The 13,594-nt window shown below is 33.4% G+C and overlaps 1 protein-coding gene and 1 long non-coding RNA gene across 2 annotated transcripts in view; both read left to right on the forward strand.

Annotated features, from left to right (window-relative positions):
• The first annotated feature begins 130 nt into the window (after nt 1-130).
• The window catches only part of LOC106152340 (uncharacterized), an 18,054-nt gene continuing 4,590 nt past the window's right edge, over nt 131-13,594 (forward strand). The window contains exons 1-2 of the mRNA XM_013525886.3: nt 131-467; nt 769-835. Coding sequence (XP_013381340.2) covers nt 410-467; nt 769-835 — 125 coding nt within the window. The 5' untranslated portion in view covers nt 131-409. The remainder of the gene's footprint in view (nt 468-768; nt 836-13,594) is intronic.
• Nucleotides 4,221-5,027, forward strand: LOC147761229 (uncharacterized). Its single transcript, XR_015335128.1, has 2 exons — nt 4,221-4,612; nt 4,644-5,027. It is a non-coding gene; the product is annotated as an uncharacterized LOC147761229 (long non-coding RNA).

The following is a 13,594-nucleotide window of genomic DNA, read 5'->3' on the forward strand; positions in this document are numbered from 1 at the left end:
TTTTTGAATAAAATATCATAAACTACCATGTTATTTGTCACCATAGTTAATCTTCGATCTCTATTTTATTATTTTATTTTTTATTTGGAAATTTCCATTCGGTAAATTTGTGAACAGTAGTTCCGCAGCGAATAAGTAAAAGCGGCCCACACACTTCCGCATTTGGTTTGAGTGTTGTCATTCTGAAGATTATTAGTCACGATGAGATTCTAAAACCGTAGACTCTAGTACGCGAGAGCATATGTGTTGCTAGATTTTTTGCACTTATATTCCATTTTTGATAGTTTATCTGAAAGTTTTTGGCTTGGGAAATTTAGGCGTACTGACTTCTACTTACGTAGATGAGGCAATTTACGTTGTAACGCGGAGCTTTGAGAACATTTAATCGAAATCGAAGAGTGCAAGAGCAATGGAGTTTCAGCTGAAAACCCTTTTACTGCTGGTAATTTTACTGGTCCTTCTGTCAGGTATGCTTATTTATTTTGGAATCGTATTGTACTAGTACCCATAAAAATTCGCTTGATTAACGCATATGCAAATTAAAAAATTTAAAAAAAAACTTAAAACCAGTGCATGAAGTTCAGAAATAGTGTAATTGCAAATTGTGTCTATAAGTCATAATATTTAAAACAAAAAATTAATACTTTTTTGTTTTAATTTCATTTATTTTGTTTAAATGTATCATGTAGATCTATTTTTGTAAAAGATTATTATTATTTTTTATTTTTTGTTGCTTTTATTATCATTGTTGTTGTTGTTGTTGTGCAGTATCTGATGCTGCCCAGTGCTCAAACCCTATAGATTATGTCCTGATAGCACCAGAAAACTATGATAGGTAAGCAACACCTCTTAACAGCTAGGTATACTGCTTGTTTTTGAGACACATTTTTTATGTACAGACACAGATGTGTCTGTACATATTGCCATCACCTGCGTCTGTCGTCGCCGATGCCGATGCCGATGGCGATGCCGATGCCGATGCCGTCGCCGTGCACTTTCCTTGTAAACACGATAAGTGGAAGGCAGTTTTACTTTTTGGCTTTATATTTAAAGAGCTGATGAATATTCATAAAACGCAGGTCAAGTTCGAAAATCAGCATGATCGGGCCATTATTGTAGAAGTTATGCTGTTTTTTTCACTTTTCAGCTTTTATGCAACCTTGTAAACACATTTTAAGGAAAACCGTTAGGCCTATTGTCATGAAACTCACAGGAATGGTCAGTCTTACTAAAACGCAGGTTGAGTTCGAAAATCAGCATAATCGGGGCATTATTTTAGAAGTTATGCTGTTTTTTTCACATTTCTTCAGATTTCCTCAGATTTAATTCTTAGGCATGTTAATAGCCTTATTATTTAAGTAATAAGATACGTAAAAGTGTTTGTTTGACATTTCCTGCATCTTTACAACATTGTTAGTTGATTATGTAAAAATGATGGTAAACTTGTTATCGTGTATTGTGTAATAAAGTGTCAAAAATGGAAATAAACTCATATCATTGCAGTTTGTCAGATTCAATCATTCACTATGTTCAGAATCTCAGAATGGAAGAAATTGGACATTTAACACTGTTCTATTGATATTTTTCACATCTCATCAATTTTCTTAGTTGATCTTATAAAAATGGCAGTAACCTATTAATTTTGTTTTATGTTAAAAAAGTGTTAAAAATGGAAATAAACCCATTTCAGAACAGTGCAGTCTTGTTTACATTTTGGCATCTTTAAAGGGTTTGCTTCATGCCGTCAGAATGGCCTGAACGGAACATATTCTTCAGAAAACATGCCCAACTAACGATATCTTAATCCAAATACACAAATTAAAAGCTCATTTTGTAAATTTTTCGCTTTAAAAAACGTCCTATTTGCTCGGCCTGGGAGTTAATGAGCTACGTGGTCACGTGGTCCAATGACGACAATCGTGCCACTGGAGAACAGAGCGTGCTTAGCTGTCAAACTGAGCTGCATTGTCTACCTGTAAGATGACTTCTCTATCTGGCTTCTGATAAAAGTTTATACTCATTCAAATCTCTTACCCGAGGGGTCTAAATCCTCGTGAAGCTGTGTAAAACCATTTCCCGTCTAGTCATTTCTTTAACAAGCATTTCATTATGGTTATCCCAAGTTGTATAAAACACTGCATTTGAATGAGTTAAGGGAAATGTTGATTATTGCATATGAAGTCCATGTTATTTGTGAAATTCAATTTATTTTATTAAACCGCTGACACTCCGTCTTGCATACTTTTATTAAACTGAGGTAAACAATGCCCGTTACCTTGACAAGTCCTATCTTAATCATCCATCTAACTGGAACTTCCTTTACCTCTTAATTAGAGGGTTAAATGGCATTCAATTTGTCTTGCTTGTATCGAACGCACTCTCTATCTAAGCTTTACTCCAGTTATCTCAGGTAAAATCTACCTGTGCGTTAGTTACAAAGCGCAGCTCCCGTAGACCTGGGGGTACTAGATAAAATCTGAACACCAGGTTTATCGAGGAGCTAGAGAAAGAAAGGAAGAATTTTTCCTGCACAACTTCATAGGAATTTTAACACGGACTTGATCCAGCTTAGACCTCCAAACTAACAGGGTGACATGGGCAATTTTCACAAACAAATCATAAAACTATATTTCAGTTAACCGCCTTTAAAATAAATATACCGTTCTGGGTAAATTAAAATAGTTATTAAATCGCAAGAATATTTTTGACTTAAATGATGATTTTATTATTAATGGAAATTAAGCTACTATATGAGGTACATTTGCTGTGATTACGGTACGCTGTCCTTCATGTTTTGCGTAAGTCTACATTTTGCTGTATGTGCTTGTAATCTTTTTAAATATGTGCGTACAATTTTTGCAGGTCTGGTTACCCCCCTGTTATGTGATGAGAGTATTAATTTGGCAATTAGTTCCTTAGCTTATTTGAATAGAATTGCAGTGTAAAATTTTCAACAAGATGTTGGCGAAATAGTCCATTACTCTTTGTAGGTATTTCCCCCGTCAAAGTTTGTCTAAAATTATCTTTCAATCTTTACTCTTTCAAAGACAGTATAAAGTTACCTGACATATTTTCGTGTAAACTTAATGACAAGCCAAGTGTCTCCAGTTCATTCCGTACTCAATTTTACCCAAGCAAATTTTTTTCTTGAGTAGATCTTTATAATAGCACGGTGTTATAAGCTTACAAATTTGCAAAAAAAAAAAAAAAAAAAAAAAAAAAAAAATTGCGTACTGACGCAGAATTTGCGTTTCAAGTTATAAAATGATCAATCTTTTAAATTATTTAATATTTCAGATGAAATAATCTTCAGAAACAAATCCTCAAAGCATAAACGAATTAGGATAACAAACCATTTTATTATAGCAGTTCCCATTTTTTCTTTAATATAACGCTCTTTTTCCTGTTTTTCCTCAACACGTTTTCTTCCACGGAAGCTTCAAGATACCCTGAGAGCAATTTCTTTTATTAATGTTCGCGACCGTGTTTGAACTTAATTGTTTAAGTATTGATATTTAACGTCATTTACAAATACCAATAAAATAACCCCATGAAATAAATGAGATATATTGAAAAATATGAAAGCCCACCAAGACGAGTTTCATACCTGTTATTACCTGGCTTGGGAATTGCAGCGGTGCATAATTAACAGGTTTGTTGTAAACGAGCTTTTGGTCAACTACAATGCATTTAAAATGCATCAGCAATCAGTAAGTTTGCCAACTGATGACAGTTAATCTGAAAGACTACCAGCTCTTGATATGATCTAAACCACCTGAGGTGACCATGATCTAGAGCATCGCAACTATTGTCACCGAAGTTAGTAAGTAAGTCACGGAAGACCGTCACAGACAAAGAAAGATTGTCAACGAGAGCTGCAATTTTGCTGAATCCCACGGCAACACACCGAGGCATAACGAAAATTCCTCAACTCCGTTCTACACAACTTTCCTTAACTTCTCCGTCTGTATGCAACATGCAGCTCAGAGTCTCATAGACCTTTATCGTGATTGTCGTCACAGTACCACGTGACCCAGATCTGTTGCTTCATTTTTGCATATTGAGGTGAGGTTTACTAAAACGCTTTTTTTTCTACTAATAGATTGTTTTTATAATTTTTAGATGGCGGGGATCGATTAAAGCATACCTCTAGTGTATAGATTGAGTGCTGTATCTTCAAAATTCGAGAAATGGATTTTTACATGAACATTGTCCTTTAAGTCGTGACTTTGAAGTTCCATCGGCCTGAAAACCTTTGTTAGTCACGTTTACTATTTGTCCATGATACTAATATTTTATTATAAAAAATTGATGATCATTATGCTGTTAAGCATTATGTAATATTGCATCAAAATTTGAAAAAAACCTATTTTGGGCACTGCTCCCATGATGACCATTTAAGAAAAACCATGTCACTTACTGTTCTCAAACAGTACAGTTGATATGTACAGATGTGTCTGTACATATTGCCATCACTTGCGTCTGTCGTCCCCGTCGTTGCTGTCACTGTCGCTGTCGCCGGCGCCATGCACTTTCATTGTAAACACGATAAGTGGAAGGCAGTTTTACTTTTTGGTTGTATATTTACAGAGCTGATGAATATTCATAAAATGCAGGTCAAGTTCGAAAATCAGCATGATCAGGCCATTAATGTAGAAGTTATGCTTTTTTTTTCACTTTTCAGCATATATGCAACACTGTAAACACAATATAAGAAAAACAGATAGGCCAATTGTCATTAAACTCACAGGAGTGGTCATTCCTGCTAAAACGCAGGTTGAGTTCAAAAATCAGCATAATCGGGCCATTATTTTAAAGAAATGCAGTTTTTTCACATTTCCTCAGATTTAATTCTTAGGCATGTAAACAGTTTCATTATTAAACTAATAAGATACGTAAAAGTGTGTGTTTGGCATTTCCTGCAATTTTACAACATTATTAGTTGATTATGTAAAAATGATGGTAAACTTGTTATCGTGTATTGTGTAATAAAGTTTCAAAAATGGAAATAAACTCATATCATTGCAGTTTGTCAGATTCAATCATTCACTATGTTCAGAATCTCAGAATGGAAGAGATTGGACATTTAACACTGCTCTGTTGATATTTTTCCCATCTCATCAATTTTCTTAGTTGATCATATAAAAATGGCAGAAAACTGTTAATTTTGTTTTATGTTAAAAATTGTTAAAAATGAAAAAAAAAACATTTCAGAACAGTGCTGTCTTGTTTACATTTTGGCATTTTCAAGTTGTGACTTTGAAGTTCCATGGGCCTGAAGACCTTTGCTAGTCACATTTTCTGAATATCCATAATACTAATATTTTATTATTAAAGTTGATGGTCATTATGCTGTTAAACATTATGTAATATTGCATCAAAATTTGAAAAAAAAAAAAAAAACTATTTTGGGCACTGCTCCAATGATGACCATTTAAGAAAAACCATGTCATTTACTGTTCTCAAACTTACAGGAAAGAAACAACGGACTAAAATACAGCTTCAGTAGGAAATACAGTCTGTTTGGTAATTCTTACTGCCAGTTAAACAGTTATTTTGTGAAAATTTAATTTTTCACATATTGGCATTTTTAAGGTGTGACTTTGAAGTTCCACGGGCTTGAAGACCCATGCTAGTCACATTTTCTGAAAATCCATGATACGTATATTTTATTATTAAAAATTGACAGTCATTATGCTGTTAACCATTATGTAATATTGCATCAGAATAGAAGAAAACACAATTTTGGGTGCTGCTGCCATGATGACCATTATGGGAAAACCATGTTACCTATGATTGCCAAACTTTCAAAAAAGAAATACAGGACTAAAATGCAGTCTGAGTTGGAAAAGCAGTCTAAGTGACTTCTTTTTCTGGAAGTTATACATTTTCAAAGTGTAAACTTGTCACATATTTTAATTACATTGGTATTACCTGTTGAGGATAATTAAAATTTGATGTTGAATTTGCAGTTTAACATAATGTATTTTTGCATCAGAATTGACAGTAGCTTATTTTGTGCATAGTTATTTCCTGTTTTTTGTCTGTACATTTGACAGCTTTGCTGCCTTGTTTTTCTTTTTTATGTACAGACACAGATGTGTCTGTACATATAGCCATCATCTGCGTCTGTCGTCGCCGTCGCCGTCATCGCTGTCGCCGTCGTCGCCGTCGCCGTGCACTTTTACCGATAACACGATAAGTGGAAAACTGTTTTTTCTTTTGGCTTGAAACTTACAGAACTAATGAATATTCATAATACGCAGGTCAAGTTCGAAAATCAGCATGATCGGGTCACTTATAGGGAATTTATGCTGTTTTTTCACTTTTTTCAGCATAAGTGAAGCACCGATAACACGATAAGTGGAAAACTGTTTTACTTTTTGGCTTGAAACTTACAGAACTGATGAATATTCATAATACGCAGGTCAAGTTCGAAAATCAGCGTGATTGGGTCATTTTTAATGAATTTATGCTATTTTTTCTCTTTTTTCAGCATAAATGCAGCACCGATAACATGATAAGTGGAAAACCATTTTACTTTTTGGCTTGAAACTTACAGAACTGATAAATATTCATAATACGCAGGTCAAGTTCGAAAATCGGCATGATTGGGTCATTTTTTAGTGAATTTAGGCTATTTTTTCTCTTTTTTCAGCATATATATACAGCACCGATAACACGATAACTGGAAAACCATTTTGGCTTTTGGCTTGAAACTTAGAGAACTGATAAATATTTATAATACGCAGGTCAAGTTCGAAAATCAGCATGATCGGGTGACTTGTAGGGAAGTTATGCTGTTTTTTTTTTTACGTTTTTCAGCATATATGCAGCACCGATAACACGATAAGTGGAAAACAGCTTTACTTTTTGGCTTCAAACTTACAAAACTGATGAAGATTCATAATCCGCAGATCAAGTTCAAAAATCAGCATGATCAAGACATTTTTAGGGGAGTTATGCTATTTTTTCACTTTTTTCAACATATATGCAACACTGATAACACTATATAAGAAAAACAGATAGGCCAATTGTCATTATACTTACAGGAGTGGTCAATCTTACTAAAGTGCAGGTTGAGTTGGAAAATCAGCATAATCTGGCCATTATTTTAGAAGTTATGCTGTTTTTTCACATTTCCTCAGATTCAATTCTTAAGCATGTTAACAGTCTCATTATTTAACTAATAAGATACGTAAAAGTGTTTGTTTGATATTTCCTGCATCTTTACAACATTGTTAGTTGATTATGTAAAAATGATGGTAAACTTGATATCGTGTATTGTGTAATAAAGTGTCAAAAATGGAAATAAACTCATATCATATCATATTGCAGTTTGTTAGATTCAATCATCAACTATGTTCAGAATCTCAGAATGGAGGAAATTGGACATTTAACACTGTTCTATTGATATTTTTCCCATCTCATCAATTTTCTTAGTTGGTCATATAAAAATGGAAGTATACTGTTTATTTTGTTTTGTTTAAAAAGTGTTAAAATGGAAATAAACCCATTTCAGAACAGTGCTGTCTTTTTTTACAGTTTGGCATTTTTAAGATGTGACTTTGAAGTTCCATGAACCTGCAGATCTTTGCTAGTCACATTTTCTGAATATCCATGGTACTAATATTTTATGTTTAAAAATTGATGGTCATTATGCTGTCTAAAAACATTATGTAATATTGCATCAAAATTTGAAGAAACCCCTATTTTGGGCACTGCTCCCATGATGACCATTTAAGGAAAGTCATGTCACTTACTGTTCTCAAACTTACAGGAAAGAAACATGGGACTAAAATACAGCTTCAGTAGGCAATGCAGTCTGTTTGGTAAATTTTTCTGGTAGTTAAGCAGTTTTTTTGTGAAAATTTAATTTTTATGTACAGACACAGATGTGTCTGTACATATTGCCATCACCTGCGTCTGTCGTCGCCGTCGCCGTCGTCGCTGTCGCCGTCGCCGTCGTCGCCGTGCACTTTCCTTGTAAACACGATAAGTGGAAGACAGTTTTACTTTTTGGCTTTATATTTACAGAGCTGATGAATATTCATAAAACGCAGGTCAAGTTCGAAAATCAGCATGATCGGGCCATTATTGTAGAAGTTATGCTATTTTTTCACTTTTCAGCATATATGCAACACTGTAAACACATTTCAACAAAAACCAATAGGCCTGTTGTCATGAAACTCACAGGAAAAATTGATCTTACTAAAACGCAGGTCAAGTTCGAAAATCGGCATGATCGGGCCACTTTTTTAGTAGTTATGCTTTTTTTCACTTTTCAGCATATATGCAACACTGTAAACACAATATAAGGAAAACAGATAGGCCAATTGTCATTAAACTCACAGGAGTGGTCATTCCTGCTAAAATGCAGGTTAAGTTCAAAAATCAGCATAATCGGGCCATTATTTTAGAAGTTATGCTGTTTTTTACATTTCCTTAGATTCAATTCTTAGGCATGTTAACAGTTTCATTATTTAATTAATAAGATGTGTAAAAGTGTTTTTTTGACATTTCCTGCATCTTTACAACATTGTTAGTTGATTTTGTAAAAATGATGTTAAACTTGTTATTGTATATTGTGTAATAAAGTTTCAAAAATGGAAATAAACTCATATCATTGCAGTTTGTCAGACTGAATCATTCACTATGTTCAGAATCTCAGAATGGAGGAAATTGGACATTTAACACTGCTCTATTGATATTTTTCCCATCTCATCAATTTTCTTAGTTGGTCATATAAAAATGGCAGTAAACTGTTAATTTTGTTTTATGTTAAAAATGGAAATAAACCCATTTCAGAACAGTGCTGTCTTGTTTACATTTTGGCATTTTCAAGTTGTGACTTTGAAGTTCCATGGGCCTGAAGACCTTTGCTAGTCACATTTTCTGAATATCCATGATACTAATATTTTATTATTAAAAATTGATGGTTATTATGCTGTTAAAAATTATGTAATATTGCATCAAAATTTGAAAAAAATCTAATTTGGGCACTGCTCCCATTGTGACCATTTAAGAAAAACCATGTCAATTACTGTTCTCAAACAGTACAGTAAATATATATAAATGTGTCTGTACATATTGCCATCACCTGCGTCTGTCGTCGCCATCATAGCCGACGCCGGCGCCTTGCACTTTCATTGTAAACATGATAAGTGGAAGGCAGTTTTACTTTTGGTCTTTATATTTATAGAGCTGATGAATTTTCATAAAATGCAGGATGATCGAGCCATTATTGTAGAAGTTATGCTTTTTTTTCACTTTTCAACATATATGCAACACTGTAAACACATTTTTAGGAAAACCGATAGGCCTGTTGTCATGAAACTCTCAGGAGTAATCGATCTTACTAAAACGCAGGTCAAGTTCGAAAATCGACATGCAGCCTGAGTTGGAAAAGCAGTCTAATTGGCTTCTTTTTCTGGAAGTTATACATTTTCAAAGTGTGAACTTGAACTCCCATGGGCCTGAAGCCTTATGCTTGTTACACATTTAACTTACGTTGGTATTACCTGTTGAGCATAATTAAAATTTGATGTTGAATTTGCAGTTTAACATAATGTACTTTTGCATCAGAATTGACAGTAGCCTTTTTTGTTATTTCCTGCTTTTTGTCTGTACATTTGACAGCTTTGCTGCCTTGTTCACATATTGGCATTTTCAATGTATGACTTTGAAGTTCCATGATCCTGAAGACCTTTGCTTGTCACATTTTCTGAATATGCGTTATACTAATATTTTATAATTAAAAATTGATGGTCATTATGCTGTTAAACATTATGTAATGTTGCATCAAAATTTGAAGAAACCCCTGTTTTGGGCACTGCTCCCATGATGACCATTTAAGGAAAATCGTGTCAATTACTGTTCTCAAACTTACAGGAAAGAAACATGGGTCTAAATACAGCTTCAGTAGGCAATGCAGTCTGTTTGGTAAATTTTTCTGGCAATTAAACAGTTTTTTTTGAAAATGTAATTTTTCACATATTGGCATTTCCAAGGTGTGACTTAGAACCTCCACGGGCTTGAAGACCCATGCTAGTCACATTTTCTGAAAATCCATGACACTTATATTTTATTATTAAAAATCGATGGTCATTATGTTGTTAAGCATTATGTAATGTTGCATCAAAATAGAAGAAAACACAATTTTGGGTGCTGCTGCCTTGATGACCATTATGGGGAAAACTGTGTTACTTATGACTGTCAAACTTTCAAAAAAGAAACACAGGACTAAAATGCAGCCTGAGTTGGAAAAGCAGTCTAATTGGCTTCTTTTTCTGGAAGCTATACATTTAAGTGTAATATTCATTATCTTTTTGGCATATTCATTGTGGGACTCAGAGCTCCCATGAACATGAAGCCGAATGGTAATCATATTTTCTACATGTCCATCCTATTTATAGTCAATAAACAAAATTTGGTGATAATTATTCTCTAATTTATTATGTAATGTTACATCAAAATTGACAACAATCTTTTTGCACTGCTACTGCAAACATTATGAAAAGAAAACTGTGCTACTTATTATCATTTTTAACTTACAAGTACGATTTTTAGGATTGGCCTTCAGCTCATATGAGAAAACCAGCTCTATTGGATTATCATTTTTATTGAATTTATGCATTTTTTGTGAAATTTTCATTTTTCTCATTCTGGCACTTTCTAAGTATAAACTTGAACTCTGATGGGCCTGAAGCCTTATGCTTTTAATTTCGTTTCTATTGATATCAGATGTGTCAAATGATAGCCATCATCTGCGTCTGTCGTCGCCGTCGCCGTCGTCGCCGTCGCCGTGCACTTTTACCGATAACACGATAAGTGGAAAACTGTTTTTTCTTTTGGCTTGAAACTTACAGAACTGATGAATATTTGTAATACGCAGGTCAAGTTCGAAAATCAGCATGATCGGGTCACTTATAGGGAATATATGCTGTTTTTTCACTTTTTTCAGCATATATGCAGCACCGATAACACGATAAGTGGAAAACCATTTTACCTTTTGGCTTGAAACTTACAGAACTGATAAATATTCATAATACGCAGGTCAAGTTCGAAAATCAGCATGATCGGGTCACTTATAGGGAATTTATGCTGTTTTTTCACTTTTTTCAGCATGTATGCAGCACCGATAACACGATAAGTGGAAAACCATTTTACCTTTTGGCTTGAAACTTACAGAACTGATGAATATTCATAATACGCAGGTCAAGTTTGAAAATCAGCGTGATTGGGTCATTTTTAGTGAATTTAGGCTATTTTTTCTCTTTTTTCAGCATATAAGCAGCACCGATAACACCATAAATGTAAAACCATTTTACCTTTTGGCTTGAAACTTACAGAACTGATGAATATTTATAATACGCAGGTAAAGTTCGAAAATCAGCATGATCGGGCCATTTTTAGGGAAGTTATGCTGTTTTTTCACTTCTTTCAACATATATGCAACGCTAATAACACAATATAAGAAAAACAGATAGGCCAATTGTCATTATACTCACAGGAGTAGTCAGACTAACTAAAACGCAGGTTGAGTTCCAAAATCAGCATAAACGGGCCATTCTTTTAGAAGTTCTGCTGTTTTTTCACATTTCCTCAGATTTAATTGTTAGGCATGTTAACAGTCTCATTATTGAACTAATAAGATACGTAAAAGTGTTTGTTTGACATTTCCTGTATCTTAATAACATTGTTAGTTGATTATGTAAAAATGATGGTAAACTTGTTATTGAGTATTATGTTATAAAGTGTCAAAAATGGAAATAAACAAATATCATTGCAGTTTGTCAGATTCAATCATCTACTATATTCATTATCTCAGAATGGAGGAAATTGGACATTTAACACTGTTCTATTGATATTTTTCCCATCTCATCAATTTTCTTAGTTGATCATATACAAATGGTAGAAAACTGTTTATTTTGTTTTATGTTAAAAAAGTGTTTTAAAAATGGAAGTAAACCCATTGCAGAACAGTGCTGTCTTGTTTCAGCATATATGCAGCACCGATAACACGATAAGTGGAAAACCATTTTACCTTTTCCCTTGAAACTTACAAAAATGATGAATATTCATAATACGCAGGTCAAGTTCGAAAATCAGCATGATCGGGTCATTTTTAGGAGAGTTATGCTGTTTTTCACTTTTTTCGCCATATATGCAACACTGATAACATGATAAGTGAAAAATCATTTTACCTTTTGGTTTGAAACTTGCAGAACTTATGAATATTCATATTACGCAGGTCAAGTTCGAAAATCAGCATGATCGGGTCATTTTTAGGGTAGTTATGCTGTTTTTTCACTTTTTTCAGCATATATGCAGCACCGATAACACGATAAGTGGAAAACCATTTTACCTTTTGGTTTCAAACTTAACGAACTGATGAATATTCATAATACGCAGGTCATGTTTGAAAATCAGTATGATTGGGTCATTTTTAGGGAAGTTATGCTGTTTTTCACTTTTTTCAGCATATATGCAACACTGAAAACATGATAAGTGGAAAACCATTTTACCTTTTGGTTTGAAACTTGCAGAACTAATGAATATTCATAATACGCAGGTCAAGTTTGAAAATCAGCATGATCAGGTCATTTTTAGGGAAGTAATGCTGTTTTTTCACTTTTTTTCAGCATGTATGCAACACCTTTGTGCTATATGATGGTACTGTATGGATAGCAGTCTATAAAATTGTCCCTTGGGTGATCACTAATTAAATTAAGGTCTATAAAGTCACTTGCCTACTCATTAATTTTCAATTGGCCATTAAATGAGATTACATAAAACACTCCTTGAGATTTCCCTGTAAAGTCCCATAGGTTTAGCTCTCTTAACTGTGTCACAAAATTAGGATTTGGTGATAATTGTGCAGATAAATGGTGTTTAACATTGCAAATAAATTTACAACAAAAAGAATGTGTTATGCCAACATGCTATAGATGAATAACAGTGGTTTATTTTTCTCAAACTTGTTGGGGTTATTAATATCAAGTTAATACAGCTAGATTAAAAGTTTGAATAGCAGCTTTATTGGAATTTTTTACGTTTTATTTAAAATTTTTTTGAAATTATTTTTCAAACACTAGCATCTTCAAGATGTGATTTTTTACTCCCATCCACCAGAAGTGCTGTGCATTTTCTGTATTTTTGTGTATAATTGTTATTTCTTCAGATTTAATTCTTAGGCATGTTAACAGTCTCATTATGGAACTAATAAGATATGTAAAAGTGTTGTTTTGACATTTTCTGCTTCTTAACAATATTGTTTGTTGATTATAAAAAAATGACGGTAAACCTGTTATAATATTGTGCATTGTGTAATAAAGTATCATAAATGGAAAGGAACTCATCATTGCAGTCTGTCAGATTTAATCATTCACTATGTTCAGCATCTGCAAATGGAGCAAATTGGACATTGAAAATTGTTTTATTGATATTTTTCCTATGTCAACAATTTTCCTAGTTGAACATTTAAAAATGACAGTTTATTGATCATTTTGTTTTAAAAAAGGTGTTGAAAATGGAAAGAAAATCATTTCAGTACAGTTATTTCTTGTTTACATTTTGGCATTTTGAAAGTGTG

The sequence above is a fragment of the Lingula anatina genome, chromosome 6 (genome assembly GCF_051362555.1).
Source record: "Lingula anatina isolate TDL-2025a chromosome 6, LinAna3.0, whole genome shotgun sequence".
In the NCBI taxonomy this organism is placed as follows: Eukaryota; Metazoa; Brachiopoda; class Lingulata; order Lingulida; family Lingulidae; genus Lingula; species Lingula anatina.